Source organism: Hemitrygon akajei, chromosome 17, assembly GCF_048418815.1.
Source record: "Hemitrygon akajei chromosome 17, sHemAka1.3, whole genome shotgun sequence".
Classification (NCBI taxonomy): domain Eukaryota; kingdom Metazoa; phylum Chordata; class Chondrichthyes; order Myliobatiformes; family Dasyatidae; genus Hemitrygon; species Hemitrygon akajei.
Window position 1 is genome coordinate 88,342,890 of NC_133140.1, and position 21,666 is coordinate 88,364,555.

General features: G+C 42.1%; 1 protein-coding gene across 9 annotated transcripts in view; it reads right to left on the reverse strand.

Annotated features, from left to right (window-relative positions):
• Positions 1–284: 284 nt before the first annotated feature.
• The window catches only part of cebpg (CCAAT enhancer binding protein gamma), an 80,955-nt gene continuing 59,573 nt past the window's right edge, over positions 285–21,666 (reverse strand). For all 9 annotated transcript variants that reach the window (XM_073070492.1, XM_073070491.1, XM_073070490.1 and 6 more), the window contains one exon: positions 285–2,477. In XM_073070492.1, coding sequence (XP_072926593.1) covers positions 1,864–2,349 — 486 coding nt within the window. In that variant the 5' untranslated portion in view covers positions 2,350–2,477 and the 3' untranslated portion in view covers positions 285–1,863. The remainder of the gene's footprint in view (positions 2,478–21,666) is intronic.

The window sequence follows — 21,666 nt, forward strand, 5'->3', positions numbered from 1 at the left end:
AGCCTGTTACTGTGCTGTATCTCTAAATAAATGAAATTAAGTGTAGCTTTATCAGGTCACCTCTCAGCCTTTATTCCAGTAAAATCAAGCCCAGCCAATCCAATCTCTTCCTGTAACTGAGGTCCCAGAAATGCAGGCAACACCCTGGTGAAAGTGATATGGTCAATAGTTACTATAAGGAAGTGACCATGTAAATATAGAGACTAAATTGTAATCACCAGTGGAGGTGCCTGGCTCGCTGGCCCAGACTCACTGCCCAATGCAAACAATGTCACAGATAGAAATACATTTGTGAACATTAGTATTTTAATCTCCATTCTTACAACTGAAGATTGCATCACTCACCTTAACCAGCAATGGATAGAATAGGTTTAAATTGTCCAGCATATGGTATCCTGGTCATTTCATTCTGTTATTTGAAAGCATACATTAAAATTTGATTTTTCTGATTCACTTACACAAAGGAATTATTTGGGTTCTAACACAAACTTTAAAAGAACACAACGACCATAACAGATTGAGCGAAGTGATTTTAATGCAGAGTCTGCTGCTTCTGAGGGTATAATTTCCAGGATCAGGATCTGTCTGGATAAGCTGCAACTTGTTAGAAAGGAAACTGCTGGGATGTGATAATAAAGGAGGCACATGTAGGGGTTTCAATGAGTAACACAGATATAATGGAAGCTGAAGCAACATTATGTCTGGGCAGAATCTTACATCAAGCCTCAAACATCTCCAGGCATACAAATCTAGAAATGGTATCACCACTGATCCCCCAATAACTTCCCTCCATCTCAACTAGCCGAGTTGCCTCCATCAACAACCCAGCAAGTCCAGACAGCTTCACTACCTGGACATGCCAAGTGCTGGGAAGTGCACTGGCCAACAGTGCAGATAGAGGGGCTTGTGATGCAGCGCACACAGGTCTGGCAGCTCCAGTTTGCACCACCAAAGTGAGCAAACCTTGAGGAATGGGACTCAGTACCCAGTGTGGAACCTGTCTACTCTGGTCTGTACCACCAACACGATCAAACCTTGAGGAATGGGGCTCAGTATCTACTAGGGCTACAGCGTGGAACAGCCCCTACCAACCTTTTGAGCTGCAGTGTCAGCAATCTCTGACTTAACACTAGCCTACTCATGGGACAATTTACATTGACCAATTAACCTACTAACCAGTACGTCTTTGGACTGTGGAAGGAAACCCATGCATGTCATGGGGCAGATGCACAAACTCCCAACAGAGGACACCAGGATTTAACTCTGAATGCCTTGAGCTGTCACACAGTGTTGCACTAACCACTATGCTACCATAAGGAGATGGTGAAAAGGGGGTTAGTACCCAGTGTGAGATCTCTCTGCCCTCTTCTGTTCTGCCAATGTGAGCAAACAGTGAAATGGGGCTTAGTACCCAGTATGAGACTCTCTGCCCTCTTCTGTTCTGCCAATGTTAACAACCTAGTGTGTGAGATCTCTCTGCTGTGGAACGCTACAGCTCACAAGTTTCCATCCAGTAAAATGAACGAGATGAAATGGGAGATGGACGCACTTGAGAATGGACAGCCCTGATACCGTCCCTTCAGTGTAATGAAAGGATGAGGGAAAAGTCAAGAGGATGAGGAGAGGACATTTGGCAGCTTGAGGGGAATTGGTGCTAGTGCTATCTGTCAGTTTTGAGTGTGCTCATGATTTGGATACAGTCAGTTCTTCTGTTGCATCAAGGCCCCAAGTTCCTTCCAACCACAAGCACCAAGTGACAGGAATTTCGGCAACAGAAGCATCATTGTGCAATGAAACCTTAAATTAGAGAGTTTGAGGTAAAGGCCCCTCTCTGTAAGATTTCTCTGGGTGTCTGCCCCCAGCCTACTGCTCCCCATTGCCAGTCTCCTGCTCAGATCCAGTGCCTTCAGTAAATGAGGGGTGCCCATTATCAGAAAAACTATGCGCGTACTCCAGGAACAAATCCTTTAAGACACTCAGTTCCTTGGTGAGCAGTTTGATCTTTGCTTCGAGCCTCTCATTCTCCTCCTTCAGCTCGTCGACTCTCTGCTGTGTGTCGCGTGCCTTCTGCTTGCTCTTTAACCGGCTCTTCCTGACTGCCAGGTTGTTGCGCTCACGCCGCTGCCGGTATTCCTCGCTCTCCTTGTTATGGACTGCACTCTTCTTGCTCTGCTTGCTCGGCGCCATGGCCTTGCCACCCCCTGTGGGGTTGAGTGTGCTGAGTTGTGGCACTTGGTGGGTATTGGTACTCCCACTGCCAGTGCTGGTGTTCTGGAGCGATGCACCGCTCACTCCATTCTGACCGGTGCTCTCTTGGGGGTGGGTTGAAATAACAGGCTGCGCGCTCATTTGTCTCAGTGACCCCCTTGATGGACTGGCTCCTCTTCTCCAGTTAATAAAGCGTGATCCTTCCAATACAGGGAGTATCGTGCCCCAAGAGCGACACTGCAACAGGAACTTGAAGATTTCCTCACGATCTGAAAAGACACAAGAAGAAATCACCATGGCTGACAAAGATCTGAAACTCAGATAAACTTCACTAGATGCACAGTGGAGAGTATCCTGACTGGTTGCACTATGGCCTGGTATGGAAATACCAATGTCCAGAAACAGAAATGTCTACTAATGCAGCCCGGTCCATCACAGGCAAAGCACTTTCCATCACTGAGTACATCTACAAGGAGAACTACCACAGGAAAGCAGAATGCATGATCAAAGATCCCCAATATCCAGGCCATGTTCATTCTCACTATGACCATCGGGAAGGGTGGTCTTGTGTCCCACAGCACCAGATTCAGGAACAATTACCCCTCAACCATCAGACTCCTGAACCACCTCAACACTGAACTGATTCCACAAACTACAGACTCACTTTCAAGATTCTGAACTCATGTATTCAGTATTATTTACATTTTGAATGTATTATTTTACATGATTTGTTCTCTTTTGCACTATTTTGTCAGTCTTTGTTATATAGTTTTCATAAATCCCATTGTATTTCTTTATATGAATGCAAAGTCCCGCAAGAAAATGAATCTGAAGGTAGTATATGGTGACATATACATACTTTGATATAAACTGACTAAGAACTTTGAAAGGTTTGGCAGCCCTAACAGATTGTTTAAGAACCAGAGTTATGAGCAGCTCATTCCTAACATTCTACCTGAGCACCACTTTCCTATGCTAACTTCATGTTACAGTGGTATTAATATCTAAACACAATCAATCCTGAACATAGGCCCATACGTAGAGAAGTCCAAAGATTCACCATCTTTCCAGGAAAGTGACAAATACGAGAAAATCTGCAGATGCTGAAAATCCAAGGCAAAGCACATGAGGTGCCGGATGAACTCAGCTCAGGCAGTATCTATGGAAGTGAATAACTGATTGACATTTCTTGACCCAAAACATCAGCTATTTACTCATTTACATGGAAGCTGCTTTATCTGCTCAGCTCCTCCAGTATTTTGTGGGTTTTGCCTTCTGGGAAAGAAATTTCTTGAGACCATAAAACCATAGATATAGGCTTCTTTGGCCCATCAAGTCTGTTCCATCATTGCATCATGACTGATTTCATCAGCCCCAATATCCTGCCTTCTCCCCATTTCCCTTCATACCCTGACCAATGAAGAATCTATCAACCTCTGCCTTAAGTATACTTAAAGACTTTGACTCCACAGCTGCCTGTGGCAAAGAATTCCACAGATTCACCATTCTTTGGCTAACAAAATTTCTCCTCATCTGTGTTCGCTGGTCTTAAGATTCTCCCACCATAGAAAACATCCTCTCCACATCCACTCTATCAGGGCCTTTCACCATTCAATAGGTTTCAATGAGGTCACCCCTCGTTCTTCTGAATTCCAGAGAATACAGGCCCGGGGTGCTCTTCATTTGACAAGCCATTCAATCCTGGAATCATTTTCGTAAACCTCCTTTGAACCTTCTCCAGTTTCCACCCTCCTTTCGAAGATGAAGGGCCCAAAACTGCTCACAATACTTCAAGTGAGACCTTCCTAGTATTTCATGAAGTCTCAAAATTACCTTCTTGCTTTTATATTCTTGTCCTCTTGAAATTAATGTTAACATTGCATTTGCCTTCCACAGCACAGACTCAAGCTGCAAATTAACTTTTAAGGAATCCTACAAAAGGACTCCCAAGTTACTTTGCGTCTCAGATTTTTTGTATTTTCTTTCCATTTAGAAAATAGTCAACCCTTTCATTTCTGCTACCTAAGTGGTTCCTGACTTCCTGACACCGTATTCCATCTGCCTTTCTTTGCCTATTCTCCTAATCTGTCTAAATCCTTCTGTGGCTTCTTACTTCCTCAAAACTACCTGCCCTCCACCCACCTTCATATCATCTGCAAACTTTACAACAAAGCCTATCAATTCCATCATTCAAATCATTGAAAAATAATGTAAAAAGAATCAGTCCCAACATGGACCCTTGTGGAACACCACCAGTCACCGGCAGCCAGCCAGAAAATGCTTCCTTTAATCCCACTCTGCCTCCTGCCCATCAGCCTGTGCTTTATCCATACTAGAATCTTTCCTGTAAAATCATGATCTCATAAATCATTAAACAGCCTCATGTGTGGTACTTCTTCTGAAAATCAAAATCAGAATCAGGTTTATTATCACCAGCATGTATTGTGAAATTTGTTAACAGCAGTTCAATGCAATACATAATATAGAAGAAAGAAACTGAATTGTAAATAAATAAATCAATTACAGTACATGTAATTGTAAGTACTTGTAATTCCAAGTACACAACATCAACTGATTTTCTGTTGTCTATCCTGTTTGTTATTCCTTCAAAAAATTCCAAAAGATTTGTCGGGCAAGTTTTCTCTTGAGGAAACCAATGATAACTATGGCCTATTTTATCATGTACCTCCAAGTACCCTGAGACCTCATCCTTAATAATCGAAACCAACATCTTCCCAACCATTGAGGTCAGACAAACTTGGCCTATAGTTTCTTTTCTTCTATCTCTCGCCCTTCTTGAACAGTGGAGTGACATTTGCAAATTTCACTCCAGAACCATTCCAGAATCCAGTGCTTCTTGAAAGATCATTACTAATGGCTCCACAGTCTCTTCAGCCACCTATTTCAGAACTCTGGGGTGTACACCATCTGGTCCAGATGACTTATCTACCTTTCAGTTTCACAAGAACCTTCTCTCTAGTTATGGTAACTTCACACACTTCATGCCCCCAACACGTAGAACTTCCACCATATTGCTAGTGTATGCCACAGTGGATAGATGCAAAACACTTATCCAGTTTATCCACTATTTCGTTGTTCTCCACTCTACCTCTCCAGCAGTCCAATATCCATTCTCGCCTCTCTTTTACACTATGTATCTGAAGAAACTTTTGGCATCCTCTTTAATATTATTGGCTAGCTTATTTTTGTATTCCATCTTTACCTTCTTATTGACTTTTTTAGTTGCCTTCTGTTAGTTTTTAAAAGCCTCACAATCCTTAATTTCCCACTAATTTTTGCTCCATTATATGCCCCTCTTCAGCTTTCATGCTGGCTTTGACTTCTCTTGTTAGCCATGGTTGTGTCATCTTCTAGTGAGCTCTACTACAAGTTGCTCTAAAAGCACTCTCGAATTTCCCATTCTGTAATCCAGCACCAAAATGATTTTCCCAATCTATGTGCATATTGAAGACCCTCATGTCTTGTAACATAGTCATTTGGCATGCATTTTCTAGTTGGGGTCTGTGTACAACTCCTATTAGGAGTTGCAGTTCCTTTACCCTGCCCAAAATAATTCAACACCTTCCAACCCTAAGTAACCTCTTTCTAATGATTTGATTTAACTTTTTTTTACCAACAGAGCAATGTCAACCGCTCTGCCTTCCTGCCTATCCAATGTGTATCCTAGGGTCATAAGACATAGGATCAGAATTAGGCCATTCAGCCCATCAAGTCTGCTCTGCCATTCAATCATGGCTGATCCCAGATCCCACTCAACCCTATACACCTGCCTTCTCGCCATAAGCTTTGATGCCTTGACCGATCAGGAAACAAACAACTTCAGCATTAAATATACCCACAGATTTGGTCTCCACTGCAGCCTGTGACTAAAATAATTCCACCTTTGTTCTAAAGGGTCGCCCCTCAATTTTGAGGCTGTGGCCTCCAGTTCTGGATACCCCACCAAAGGAAATATCTTCGCCACATCCACCCTGTCTAGTCCTTTCAACATTGAGTACATTTCAATGAGATCCCCCTGCATTCTTCTAAATTCCAGTGAGTACAGGCCCAAAGCTTCCAAATGCTCCTCACGTGTTAACCCCATTCACTCCCGGAATCATCCTTGTGAACCTCCTCTGGACTCTCTCCAATGACAACACATCATTTTTGAGATCTGGGGCTCAAAACTGTTGACAATACTCCAAGTGCAGCCTGTCTAGAGTCTTGTAAAGGCTCAGCATTATCTCCTTGCTTTTATATTCTGTTCTCTTTAAAATAAATGCCTACATTGCATTTGCCTTCTTTACCACATACTCAACCTGTAAATTAAGCTTCTGGGAGTTTTGCATGAGGACTCCAAAGTCACTATGTACCTCTGATGTTTGAACCTTCTCCCAATTTAGATAATAGTCCGCACTATTGTTCCTTTTACTAAAATGCATTATCATACATTTCCCAACACTATATTCCATCTGCCACTTTTTTGCCCATTCTTCCAATTTGTCTAAGCCCTGCTGCAATTGCATTGCTTCCTCAGCACTACCTGCCTCTTCAACTACTTTCATATCATCAGCAAACTTTGCCAAAAATCTATCAATTCCATTATCTAAATCATTGACAAACCATGTGAAAAGCAGCAGTCCCAATACTGACTCGAGGAACACCATTAGTCACTGTCAGCCAACCCGAAAAAGCCCCTTTTATTCCCACTCACTGCCTCCTATCTGTTGGTCATTCTGCTATCCAAGTCCGCATCTTTCCTATATCACCATAGGATTTTATCTTGTTAAGCAGCCTCATGTGTGGCACCTTATCAAATGCCTTCTGAAAATCCAAGTAAGTGACACCCACTGCCTCTCCTTTGTCCACCCTGCTTGTTACTTCCTCAAAGAACTCTAACAGATTTGTCAGGCAAAATTTCCCTTTACAGAGACCATGCTGACTTTAACTTATTTTATTAAATACCTCAAATCCTCATCCTTAATAATGGACTCCAACACTTTCCCAACCACTGAGGTTAGGCTAACTGGTTTATAATTTCCTTTCTTTTGCCTTCCTCCCTTAAAAGAGTGGAGTGACATTTGCAATCTTCCAGTCCTCTGGGACCATGGAAGAATCAAGTGATTCTTGAAAGATCATGACCAATGCATCTGTTATCTCTTCAGCAACCTCTCTCAGGACCCCGGGATGTAGTCTGTCTGATCCAAGTGACTGATCCACCTTAAGACCTTTGAGTTTGCCTCGCACTTTTTCTTTTGTAATAGCAAAGACACTCACTCCTGCTCCCTGACACTCACTGATCTCTGGTACACGGCTAGTGTCTTCCACAGTGAAGGCAGGTGCAAAGTACCTTTATGTTAAGCTCCATAATAAGATTATAAGACCTAATATGACCAGTTTATGCTAACTCTCCATTAGCCAATCTCAATCTAGGCACCAAGAAAGCCTGGAATACCTGCCAGATTTACCATGGAGGGCATTCTAACTGGCTGTATCACTGTCTGGAAAAGAGGTGGGGGAGGCAGATCAAAATTGGGTTATTACACAACACATGATCTAAGATAGCCTTTCCCTGTGTAGGCTCAAGCACAGGCTGCTCTAAATAGCCATCTCATTGGTATTCAACAAATTCCCTCTTTTTCCCAAATTCCCAAATTGCAATTTGACATCAACCTGATTTTCTCAATACCCCTGCATACTGAAGTGCCCTATTACCCTTATTACATGCCTTTTCCAGTTGCCTTTGCAATCTTAACCCCACATCTTGGCTGATATTTGGAGACCTACATATGATTCCCATAATGGATTGTTTACCCTTGTAATTTCTAAACTCCACCCATAAAGATTCAACATTCTCTGACCCTATGTAACCTTTCTATAGAAGTAATTCCATCTCTTACCAACAGTCACATCACCCCTATGCCTTCCTTCTTACCCTTTCGATACAAAGTATATCCTTTAATGCTAAGCTCCCAACTATGGCCTTCTTTCAGCCATGTCTCAGTGATGCCTACAACATCATATCTGCCAATTTGCAACTGTACTACAAGTTCATCTATGTTATTCTGTATACTGCACACATTCAGATACAACACCTTCAGTCCTGTATTCACCCTTTTCGATTTTGTCACACCTTGCTCAACCTTTCAATTCCTAATTTTGTCTGAGGTCTTACCAACATCTGCCTCCACAACCTCTCCACTAACTGTTCCCACTCTGGCTCCCACCCCCTTCTCCATTTGTCATGTCTGTCTACATTGCCCAGAAGACACAGCACTTCCCGCTTTTGTATCTCTGGTATGGGAGGATCAAGAGTGATATATCCAAATCTTTAATACAGACAAGGCAGCTGGAGTCTGGCACTATGAGAAGTCAAGTTTACTCTATCAGCATACATCCCTAGAGTGTGACAGTGAGCTTTTTGTGGCTGCAGCACAGTACAAAAAGTGTAGAACAGTACAGGCCATGATGTTGTGTTCACCTTTCAACTTACTTGAAAATTAATCTAAACCCTTCCCTCCTACACAGCCTTCCATTTTCCTATCATCCATGTTCCTATCCAGTCTTAAATGTCCCTAATGTTTCTGTCTCTACCACTGCCCCGGCAGTGCATTCCACACACCCAACACTCTGATATTTCCCCTATACTTTCCTCCAATCACCTTAAAATTATGCCCCCTCATATCAGCTACTTCCACCCTGGGATAAAGTCTCTAGCTATCCACTCTATGCCTCATGATCTTATACATCTCTATTGAGTCACCTCTCCTCCTCCTCCTTCGCTCCAAAGAAAAAGCTCCAGCTCACTCAATGGATCTTCATAAGATAGAATCTCTAGTCAAGGCAGCATTCTGTTAAATCACCTCTTCTAAAGCTTCCACATTCTTCCTATAATGATGGGACCAGAACTGAGCACAATATGTACAAGCATAAGTTAATATATAAATTAACATGAATTCTACACAACTTACATGACAGAATAAACACTGTAGTATGCTATTAGTTACAGCTTGAAAGACAAGACCAGTTTATGCTAACTCTCCATTAGCCAATCTCAACCTAGGCACCAAGAAAGCATGGAATATCTGCCAAATTTCTGCAGATGTACCATGGAAAGCATTCTAACTGGCTGTATCACTGTCTCGTAAAGAGGTGGGGGAGATCGCACTGCACAGGATCAAAATTAGCTGTGGAAAGTTGTAAACTCAGCTAGCTCCATCATGGGCACCAGAATCCAGGACATATTCAAGTAGCGATGCCTCAAAAAGATGGTATCTACCATTAAGGACCCCTATCATCCAGGACATGCCTCCTTCTCATTGTTACCATCTGGGAGGAGGTACAGGAGCCTGAAGACTCACACTCAATGGTTCAGAAATAGCTTTTACTCCTCTGCCATCAAGTTTCGGAATAGACGTTGAACCCATCAACAACATCTCACAACCTTTTTTTCCTCTTTTTGCATTATTTAATTTAACATATACATACATATTTTATATATATATACATATTTTATTTTTGTATATATGTGTATATGTATATATATATATATATATATACACACACACATTTCTTACTGTAATTTAGTTTTTTTTAATCTACTGCTGCATAACAAATTTCATGACATATGCCAGTGACATTAAACCTGATTCTGATTACTCTCCCCCACACTCACTGGTTCAGTGTAATCTCATGTAACCTCATTATCGCCCTTCTGAAAGTCCACGAACACCCATTGGTTCTCCCTTATTTATTCAGTTAACTACAATCTTCAAAGAGCTAACATTTGCCCAACCTGAACTTCCTTTCTTAATTTCAACTTGGTTCTTCTCAAATCTATTTATATTTTCAAACTCACAGTTACCACTTCCTTCATAATAGATTCAAGAATTGTTCTTCCCTAATATTATATTTCAGTTTATTCTCTTCTTTCTTAAATTAGCTGGGTTACATCAGCTACTTTCCAGTCTGTGGGAACTGTTCTAAAATTATTGTTTTTTTTAAATTATTTAGAGATACAGAATGGTAATAAGCTCTTCCAACCCAACAATCCTATGCTGCCCATGTGACCAATTAACAATGAATAAGTGCATCTTTGAAATGTGAGAGGAATTCAGAGGAAACTCACAGAGTCACATAGAAAATGCACGAACTCCTTACAAACAGCTGCAGAATTAAACCCAGGTCATTGGCACTGTAATAGCATTAAGCTGACCATAACACGACTATTCCGCCCAAAAGTTCTATAAATTCTGGAAGTTCACAATCAAATTACCCATTTCCAGTACCATCTTTTTCTAAACCTTGGTGTGCAGGTCATTACATCCAAGAGATTTGTTAGCTTTTAGTCCCATTAATTTCACCACTTTTAGTTTTAGTCATTCTACTTCAGCTCCTCAGTCACACTGGACATCTTGTTTCCCCACTATTTCTTGGAGAAGTATTGTGTGCCTTCAACTGACAGAGAATGAATGTTTGTTTAATTTCTCCACTATATTCTATTCTCCAATATAATTTTGTGAGGGACTGTAAGAGTTAAATTTAATTACACTGGAAATATGGTAAAATGTATAATACACGATGGAAGTTTCTAAGATATACTGAAGTTAGTCTAGGATGTGGGAATGTTTGAAAGTACAAGTGAACCAGTCCACAGAAATGTTTTAGAACTTAGTTCTCAAAACCAGAGACTTGACAGTAGATATGTTGAGAAACATGTCTGTCTGGAAGATGTTAGAGAAAGAAGTCTTGAAGGGTATAGAAAGGGCCAAGTTCCTTGTGCAAAGGGAATCCTCTCTTAGGCTGGGTGGCAATACTGGGTGACAAGGAGATGGCAGATGAACTAAATGAGTATTTTGCATCAGTCTTCACTGTGGAAGACACCAGCAGTATGCCAGATGTTGAAGGAAAGAGAAATGAGTGCAGTTACTATTACAAAAGAGAAGGTGCTCAAAAAGCTGAAAGACCCAAGGATATATAAGTCACCTGGACCAGTGAACTCTAGGGTTCTGAAATTAGTATTAGTAATGTTCTTTCAAAAAATCATTGGAGAAATGGAAAATTGCAAATGTCACTCAACTCTTTAAGAAAGGAGGAAGACAGCAGAAAGGAAATTATAGACCAGTTAGCCTGACCTCAGTGGTTGGAAAGACATTGGAGTCAATTGTTAAGGATGAGGTTCTGAAGTACTTGGTGACACAGGATAGGACAAATAGGACAAAGTCAGTATGGTTTCCTTAAGGAAAAATCTTGCCTGACGAACCCATTGGAATCTTTGAGGAGATTACAAGTAGAATAGATAAAGGGGATGCAGTGGATGTTGTATATTTGGACTTTCAGAAGGCCTTTGGCAAGGTGCCACACATGAGGCTGCTTACCAAGTTAAGAGCCCATGGCATTAAAGGAAAGTTACTGGCATGGTTAGAGCATTGGCTGATTGGTAGGAGGCAGCGAGTGGGAATATAAGTATCCTTTCCTGGTTGGCTGCCAGTGACCAGTGTGTTCCGGAGTGGTCGGTGTTGGGACCGTTACCTTTTATGCTGTATGTCAACGATTTAGATGATGGAATAGATGGCTTTGCTGCCAAGTTTGTAGATGATTCGAAGATTGGTGGAGGGGCAGGTAGTGTTGAGGAAACAGGCAAGCTGCAGAAGGACTTAGACAGATTAGCAGAATGGGTTACAAAATGACAAATGAAATACAATGTTGGAAATGCATGGTCATGCACTTTAGTAGAAATAAATGTGCAGACTATTTTCCAAATGAGGAGAAAATCCAAAAATCTGAGACGCAAAGGGACTTGGGTGTCCTTGTGCAGAATATTCTAAAGGTTAACTTGTAGGTTGAGTCGGTGGTGAGGAAGGCAAATGCAATGTTAGCATTCATTTCAAGAGGTTAAGAATACAAGAGCAGAGATGTGATGCTGAGGCTTTACAAAGCATTGATGAGGCCTCACCTTGAATATTGGGAACAGTCTTGGACTTCTCATCTAAGAAAAGATGTGCTGGCATTGGAGAGGGTTCAGAGGAGGGTCACAAGGATGATTCTGGGAATGAAAGGGTCATCAAATGAGAAATGTTTGATGGCTCTGAGTCTGTACTTGCTGGAATTTAGAAGGATGAGGGGGGAATCTCATTGAAACCTTTCGAATGTTGTAAGGCCTAGACATAGTAAATGTGGAAAGAATGTTTCCCACGGTGGGGGGGGGGGGGGGGTCTCGGACAAGAGGGCACAGCCTCAAGATGGGGTGTGTCCATTTAAAACAAATGCAGAGAAATTTCTTTAGCCAGAGGGTGGTGAATTTTTGGAATTTATTGCTACAGGCTGCTGTGGAGGCCAGGTCGCCGGGTGTACTTAAGGCAGAGCTTGACAGGTTCTTGATTGGACAAGGCATCAAAGGTTATGGGGAGAAGGCTTGGGTGTGAGACTGAGGAGGAGAAAAAAGGGTAGCCATGATTGAATGGCAGAGCAGACTCGGTGGGCCAAAAGGCCTAATTCTGCTTCTATACCTTATGGTTTAATTTAATGAATCAGGTGAAAACTGGGTATCAAATCAGAAATAACGAAATGAGCTATACTTTAACACATCTTCTATACGTGGGATGATTTGGAATTATATGTTCCTTCATCAGTAAAGCTAAAGCAATTAATTCAAATTGTAGAACTATTTTCAAAAGATATAAACATGAACTTTGGTTTGAATAAATGCAAAACATCTAAACAAAGAAAAGTGCAATAGAGCTAACAGAATACAAAACAGAGCAGCAGGATACAACAGATGAATGAATATGAAACATAAGTGTATGGGATATCAAGAAGGAAAGAAAATAAAGGAAAATCTTTTGACAGAATTTAATGCTTAGAAAGTCTAAACAGAGCTCAACAGTAAAAATACAACAATGGCGGTAAGCATTTTCGCTATACCTACATTAACATAATCATTTGGTATAATACCTGGGTCCGAAACAGATCTGGAAAATTTCGAAAGAAAAATAAGAACTGAAATTACAAAATTCAGAAAACATTACGTAAGCTTGAATGCACTTGGATTAACATTACCTAGGACAGAAGGGGGAAAGAGGAATAACAATAGTCAGATAAAACTTACTAGGATATATTTTCATCAATGAAATCAGGATTCAGCACTCCACAAGCATATTCGATTCTGATAAATATGTATACACCACTAAACTTAAATGAGACCACACCGCAGAAAAATGAAGAAATTATCACTAATGAAAAAAAAGTTAACCAATGGAAGAGCATGACCCTCCATGGAAGACATTCCCACAATCTGAGCATACTAGATGTTGACAAGGAAGCGTCAAATGCCTAGCTCAGAGTTGGAGACCTCTTTGCAGAAACAGAAGGGTTCCTTGTGGTAATATAGGACTAGGTGGTTAACCCAAAAATTATCATAAAATACTTAATAAAAGACCAACAAACACAAGATGATAGATATAGAAAATGCCAAGAAAAACCAGTTATAATCCAACACATCACAGGATCCTGTAGCAGTTTCACTCAATCTGATTACTTACACAGGCATAATCAATTGGCGAACATCATTCATCAAAACCTTGTTTTAAAATACACTTATAAAAGAAACCAGACTTTACTGTAAATATATACCTGATCCAGTTTGAGAGTTAGAATACGACAAGTTATATTATAACCGATCGGTTATTACAGATAGGACAATCTATAATAGCCATCCTGATATAATAATACAGGATAAACAAGCAAGAAAGACTTACTTAATAGATATACATACAAACACACATAACCCACAGAAATCACTAAGTGAAAACACCAAAAGCATGCCAAATTAAAAGAGGAAATTTAAGACTTCAGAACATGAACAAGGTATACATTGTCCCAAAGGTAATATTTACAACTGGTACCATTCCAAAGTCACAACACAATAGCATGAAACAAGTAGGGCTACACAGTAATATCTATGTAAATCTTCAAAAAGCCACAATACTAAACACCACTAGAATAGTCCGAATAGTCTTAGCAATTGAGAAATGAGTATGCTTGGCTACGTCTGCACCATAGGATTTACTAGCTTGAGCTGAGAAAAAATACTAATATCATAATATAAATACTTAAGATAGTTTATATACGTAGATTGATTGTATGTCAATAAAGTGACGCTAGGCACAGGAGTGTCGGTACATAAGGGGACTCTGACAGGTAATGAGAAAGTAGCAGTGGCTGCTGCTGAATCAAAAAATAAGAAAGAAATTTAAAAATACTTTCTTTGCAGGAACCCATTTTAACTTTTGCTTTTTTTGCATTTTATATCTTTAGAAAAGTTGTCTCTTATGCTTTGTTTGATTCCTCATACTCTTTCCATTTGTTTATCAGCATTGGTCCTCCATTGAACCACGAAACTTCTCCAATCCTCAGGCTTACTGCTGTTTGTCAACAACGGAAGTTTCCTCCTTTCACCTCATACTATCTTTACCTTCTCTAGCCAAATTGTTGTCATTTTAAAGGCTACAGGTTTCCCCCACTAGTAAAGGCTAGGTAAAGCATTCCTATGAAACCGCTTGTAAACCAAAAGGTCGTAAAGCGAAGAAGCAATTACCATTAATTTATATGGGAAAAATTTTTGAGCGTTCCCAGACCCAAAAAAATAACCTACCAAATCATACCAAATAGCACATAAAACCTAAAATAACACTAACATATATTAAAAGCAGGAATGATATGATAAATATACACTCTATATAAAGTAGAAATATTGTAGGTACAGTGTAGTTTCACTTATCAATACAGCGAGGATTTGGAGAAAAAAAATTGGCACGTACACACATGCGCAAACAATTGCCCGCACAAGGCTTCACAGATATTGTAGTCTTTCTTGGGGTAAACACACGTATAAAGTAGGCATCTTTTTTTCGTAAAAGCGAAAATCCTCTTTGGTTAGCGAAAACAGGTACTAATGTAGGTCTTTCATAACAGCGAGTTATCGTAAAGCGAACATTCGAAAATCAGGGGACACCTGTATATATTTAAGGACTGAGCTGAACATAGATGGGAGGAGCAGGGGAAAACACAGAGGATGGTGATAGAAACTGCACCCTCACATTGCTGTCTATACCGAGACTGCTTATAGACCAAGGCTGATTAATGGGCGAGGAGGCAGGAACAAAGCAGTGACGTTCAGCTCATTTCACCAGTCCCCAGGAACAGCTACACTACAAATTGGCCCTTTGTGTCAGGAACTCACGGCCCCTGGAGAAATGGCATGAGGGCAAAATTGCACTGGTAGAATTGGGGTGTTAAAGACCTGGGTGTGCCCAGATTGTTAACATTTAATGAAGCAATAATTATTACATTTTGAACAGACTTGTCTGGTTAGAAATGCATGACACACAAAAAAGGAAAACTATACACTTTATTTATTCAGAGATACAGTGCAAAACAGGCCCTTCCAGCCCAATGACCTGTGCCGCCTGGCAACCCACCTATTTTACCAGAACCTACTCACAGGACAATTATCAATGACCAATTAACCTACTAACCAGTACGTCCTTGAACTGTGGGAGAGAACTGGAGAACCTGGAGGAAACCCACAAACTCACAGGAAAATTTACAGGTTTCTTATAGACAGTGTTGGAATTGCACTCTGAACTCTGATGCCTGAGCTGAACTGCTACGTTACTGTGACATACGTGAGTGGTGTGATTCTAGCAAACAGAGGCCTAGGTTCCAAGGCTAACTATGACTTGTGGAACAATTAATTGGTGATCTGTGAGAGAACCAGAATGAATCCATTCTGTGGTCATCAGGTGATTTCTCAAAAAACAAGCACCTTAACCAATGTTCTGAAAAGAAAGAGATGAGGAGGGTGGTGTATCTACGGAATTCATTGCCGTGGACAGCTGTGAAAGCCAAGTCATTTATATTTAAAGCAGAGGTTGACAAGTTCTTGGTTAGTCAGAGGGTCTAAGATTACAGGAGAATGGAACTGAGAGGGAGAATAAATCAGCCATGATGGAATGGCAGAGCAGGCTCGATGGGCGAAATGGCCTAATTCCACTCCTATGTCTTAGGTTTATCTCATGTTTGAGACGAGGAAACTGCAGTGCCTGCAGGAAACCCACGTGATCACAGAAAGACAGCACCAAAGATCTGAGTGGGTTTTCCATGTTCTCCCTGGGATCACAACACAGAAATTGAATTGACTTTATTTATTATATCCTTCACATACATGAGTAAAAATCTTTATGTTATGTCTCCATCTAAATATGCAATCATAGTAATTTATAATAAATAGAACAGTCAATGTTAACAAAGCGTGAGTTAATCAGTCTGATGGCCTGGTGGAAGAAGCTGTCCCGGAGCCTGTTGGTCCTGGCTGTTAAACTGCAATACCATTTCCCAGATGGTGGCAGCTGGAACAGTTTGTGGTTGGGGTGACTTGGGTCTCCAATGATCCTTCTGGCCCATTTTACACACCCGTCCTTGTAAACGTCCTGAATCATGGGAAGTTCACAACTACAGATGTGCTGGGCTGACGACACCACTCTTTGCAGGATGCTGCGATTGAGGGAAGTACATTTCCCATACCAGGCAGTGATGCAGCCAATCAGGATGCTCTCAACTGTGCCCCTGTAAAAAGTTATCAGGATTTGGGGCCCATACCAAACTTCCTCAGCCGTCTGAGGTGAAGGAGGTGCTGTTGTGCTTTTCACTACACAGCTGGTGTGTACAGACCACGTGAGGTCCCGGCAATGTGGATGCCAAGGAACTTAAAGCTATGTACCCTCCCAACTCCAGACCATTGATGTCTGTCTCCTACTCCTCCTGTAATCCACAACCAGCTCCTTTGTTTTTGAGACATTGAGGGAGAGGTTGGTTTCTTGACACCACTGTGTCAGAGAGACGACTTCTTCCCTGTAGGCCACCTCGTTATTGTTTGAGATTAGGCCAATCAATGTAGTATCGTCTGCAAATTTAATTAGCAGATTAGAGCTGTGGGTGGTGACACAGTCCTGGGTATACAGGGAGTAAAGGAAAGGACTTAATACACAGCCCTGAGGGCTCCTGTGTTAAGAGTCAGAGGGCTGGAGGTGAGGGAGCCCACTCTTACCACCTGCTGGCGACCCGACAGGAAGTCCAGGATCCAGCTGCACAAAGCAGGGGTCAAGGCCAAGGTCTCTGAGCTTCCTGTCAAACCTCAATGGAACTATGGTGTTTCAGCATTCTCACATAAACGTTCTTCTTCTCCAGATGTGTAAGGACAGTATGTAGAGCTGTGGCTATTGCATCATTTGTCAATATTGCAACATTTGACAATAAACTGGACTGGTCAAAGAACACTGAGGCTGTCTACAAGAAGGGTCAGAGCCGTCTCTACTTCCAGAGGAGACTGAGGTCCTTTAATATCTGCCAGACAATGCTGAGGATGTTCTACGAGACTGTGGTGGCCAGTGCTATCATGTTTGCTGTTGTTTGCTGGGGCAGCAGGCTGAGGGTAGTAGACACCAACAGAATCAACAAACTCATTCGTAGGGCCAGTGATGTTGTGGGGGTGGAACTGGACTCTCTGACGGTGGCGTCTGAAAAGAGGATGCTGTCCAAGTTGCATGCCATCTTAGACAATGTCTCCCATCCACTCCATAATGTACTGGTTAGGCACAGCAGTACATTCAGCCAGAGACTCATTCCACCGAGACATAACACTGAGTGTCATAGGATGTCATTCCTACCTGTGGCCATCAAACTTTACAACTCCTCCCTCGGAGTGTCAGACACCCTGAACCAATAGGCTGGTCCTGGACTTATTTCCACTTGGCATAATTTACTTATTATTATTTAATTATTTATGGTTTTATATTGCAATATTTCTACACTATTCTTGGTTGGTGTGACTGTAACAAAACCCAATTTCCCTCGGGATCAATAAAGTATGTCTGTCTGTCGATTGGTTGTGTTGGTAGGTGAATTGTAAGGGTCCAATCTGGGTGGTAGCAAGCTGAGGATGTAATCCTTGACCAGCCTCACAAAGCATTTGCTTATTATTGAGGTGAGTGCGACAGGATGCCAGTTGTTCAGGCATGTGACCTTGGTCTTTTATGGTACAGGGACAATGGTGGATAATTTGAAGTAGGAGGGCACTCTACACTGGGAGAGGGAGAGATTAAAAATGTCAATAAACACACCTGCCAGTTGTGTTGTGCACATTCTGAGTACTTGCCCTGGGATGCTGTCCAGTCCTGCAGCCTTGAGACTGTCCACACATTGGAAAGATCTGCGTACCTCAGCCTCAGAGATGACCAGCTTACAGATTGTAGTGGTGGCTTTCCTGGAAGGCTCAAAGTTAGCGACATCAAACTGAGTGTAAAAGCGATTGAGCTCATCTGAGAGAGAGGCCGCAATGTTGGCGGCACCACAACGTTTGGCTTTGAGGTCTGCGATGGTATGCAGCCCTCACCACAAGTCATGTGTACTATTCATTGTGAATCTTGACTCAATCTGTCCCTGTATTGTTTCACAGCCTTGATAGCTTTGCACAGATCGTAGCTGCTTTTCTTGAGCTCCCGCTGATTCTGGCAATGTAAGCTCTATGTTGTGCAGTAAGTGCTACTCGCACGTTGCTAGTGATCTGGTTCGGAAAGACCCTGACCAACTTCTAGGGGACAACATCACTGATGCACTTCCAGATGAAGCATGTGACTCCATCCGTAAACTCAGAGACATCCTCATCGTGGAAGACGTTCCAGTCGATGAAGCAGTCCTGCAGCATGGAGACCGATTGGCTGGACCAACACTGGACTATTTTAACTACGGCCATCTCTTGTTTCAGCTTCTGCCTGTACGTCGGCAAAAGCAGGATCAAAGAGTGATCTGATTTCCCAAAAGCTGGGTGAAGGAGAGCTTTTTAAGTGCCGTGGAAGTGAGTGTAACAGCGGTCAAGTGTCCTATCTCCATAAGTGCTCACTTGGATGTGCTGACAAAACCTTGGAGTGACTTTCGTCAGCGATGCTCAATTAAAGTTACCAGCGATGATGAAGGCAGCCTCTAGGTGTGCATTCTCCAGCGTGTTGATGGTCTCATATAGTTTCTTGAGAGCCAGGTCGGAATCAGCCTGCAGCAGGATGTACACCGCTGTGATGATAACAGCCGTGAACTCCCTAGGCAGCCAGTAGAGGCTGCACAACAGTACCAGGTATTCCAGGTCTGGGGAACAAAGGGATTTGAGAACATGCACATTCTGGGGGTCACACCAAGCATCGTTGACCATGAAGCATACCCCTCCTCCTTTACTCTTCCCAGAGAGGTTTTTGACCTGTCCACCCGGATCAGGGACAACCCACAGAGCTCGATAGCGTGGTCCAGTATCTCCTCCATCAGCCAGGTCTCCACAAAGCACAAAAAGTTACATTCCTTAGTTTCCCACTGACAGGAGATTCTGGCTCTCAGTTCACAAAGCTTGTTATCCAGGGACTGAACATTAGCCAGGAGTATGCTAGGGAGCGGCGGTCAATTTGCACACTGTCTCAGCCTCACCAGGACGCCAGCCCTTCTCCCTCACCTCCGGCGCTTCTTCCAAGGTACTGGCAGTGTAAGAGATGGGTCTCCCATGGATTGCGCAAGCAGGGGTTCCCAGTGTAGGAAACGCAGAACATAGTGGGTAAATGCCATCTGTTCAATGTTCAGAATGGTCAGACTATCGTATCTGGTGTGACTATCAGCTACTTGAACATCCTACTTGGATGTGGCAAAGTTGTTTCCCGTGGTGGGGGTGTCTAGTACAAGAGGACATGACTTGAGGATTGTAGGGCACCCATTCAGAGATGCAAAAAAATTTTTTTAGCCAGAGGGTGGTGAATCTATGAAATTTGTTGCCTTGGGTGGCAGTGGAGGCCAAGTCATTGGGTGTATTTAAGGCAGAGATTGATAGGTATCTGAGTAGTCAGGGCATCAAAGGTTATGGTGAGAAGGCGGGGGAATGGGACTAAAGGGGAGATTGGATCAGCTCATGATGAAATGGCAGAGCAGACTCGATGGGCCGAATGGGCGACTTCTGCTCCTTTGTCTTATGGTCTAAAATGCTAAGAAAATTGTAGAAATTAGCATACTGTAGATTTGGAACACAGCTCCCGGCACCATCCTGAAGAGGAGTCACATGTATTATACCATTCTGCCTCTAAGCTACAACTGAGAGTTCCTGAGGTCTATATATATATGCTTATCACTGGTCAGTGAACTGTACAAAATTGAAGCTTTCCTTAACGATAGACTCCATTTGTAAGGCCTGTAGTATTTGTAATGAACTCAGTATATAACAGTCAACACGTACCAACAACAAGCACGGGCAGAGAGCGATGTAATGTGAAGCAGTCTGCCATCACAGTTAAAGACCTCCCCATCAGTGAGAACATCTACAAGGATTGCTGTCAAAGGAAAACAGCATCCATTAAGAACCATCATCCAGGCCAGGCTCTCTTCTCAATGCTGCCATCAGGAAGGAGGTATAGGAGCCTCAAGTTCCATACCACCAGGTCCAGGAATAGTTATTACCTCTCAGCCAGAGGGGATAACTTCACTCACCCCAATACTGAACTGTTCCCACAACCTTGCTGATGATACAAAGATTGGAAGTGTAGTGGACAGTGAGGAAGATTTTCACAGCTTGCAGAGGGATTTGGGCCAGTTGGAGAAACGGGCAGAAAAACGGCAGATGGAGTTTAATGAGGACAAGTATTGCACTTCGGAAGGTCAAACCAAGGTAGAACATACAAGGTAAGTGGTAGGACACTGAGGAGTGCAGTAGAACAGAGGAATCTGTTCTACTGCACTCAAGACATTTAAGAAAAACTTGGACAGGTATATGGATGAGAGGGGTTTGGAGGGATATGGCTCAGGTGCAGGTCAGTGGGTCTAGGCAGAAAAATGGTTCGGCACAGCCAAAAAGGGCCAAAAGGCCTTTTTCTGTGCTGTAATGTTCTATGGTTCTAACCTATGAATTCACTTTTAAGGCCTCTACTAGCTGTGTTCTATTTATTTATTTATTTGTTCTTTTTTTGTATTTGCAGTTTGTTGTCTTTTGCACATTGGTTGTTTGCTCTGTTGTGTGCAGTTTTTCACTGATTATATTTTGTTTCCTTCTACTTATTATAAATGCCCACAAGAAAATGAATCTCAGGGCTGCACATGGTGACATATGTGTACGTACTTCGATAATAAATTTACCTTGAACATTTGGATCAGAACTGGGCAATTACTGCACCTTATATTGGTTTGATAGGAGTGAAGACATTAGGTCTGAACCCTAATCTGTGCTGACTACAGGGCCTGACACCACCCTCTTCTCACACTGTTTCTCAATATTCAGAATGATTAACTGCCACAAATTGAAACACTGCTATGCAAACCACAGACCAAGCAAGATCATAGTTTCGACAGTCAGGTTTGGGCACGAAAAAGCCTTAGAACTTA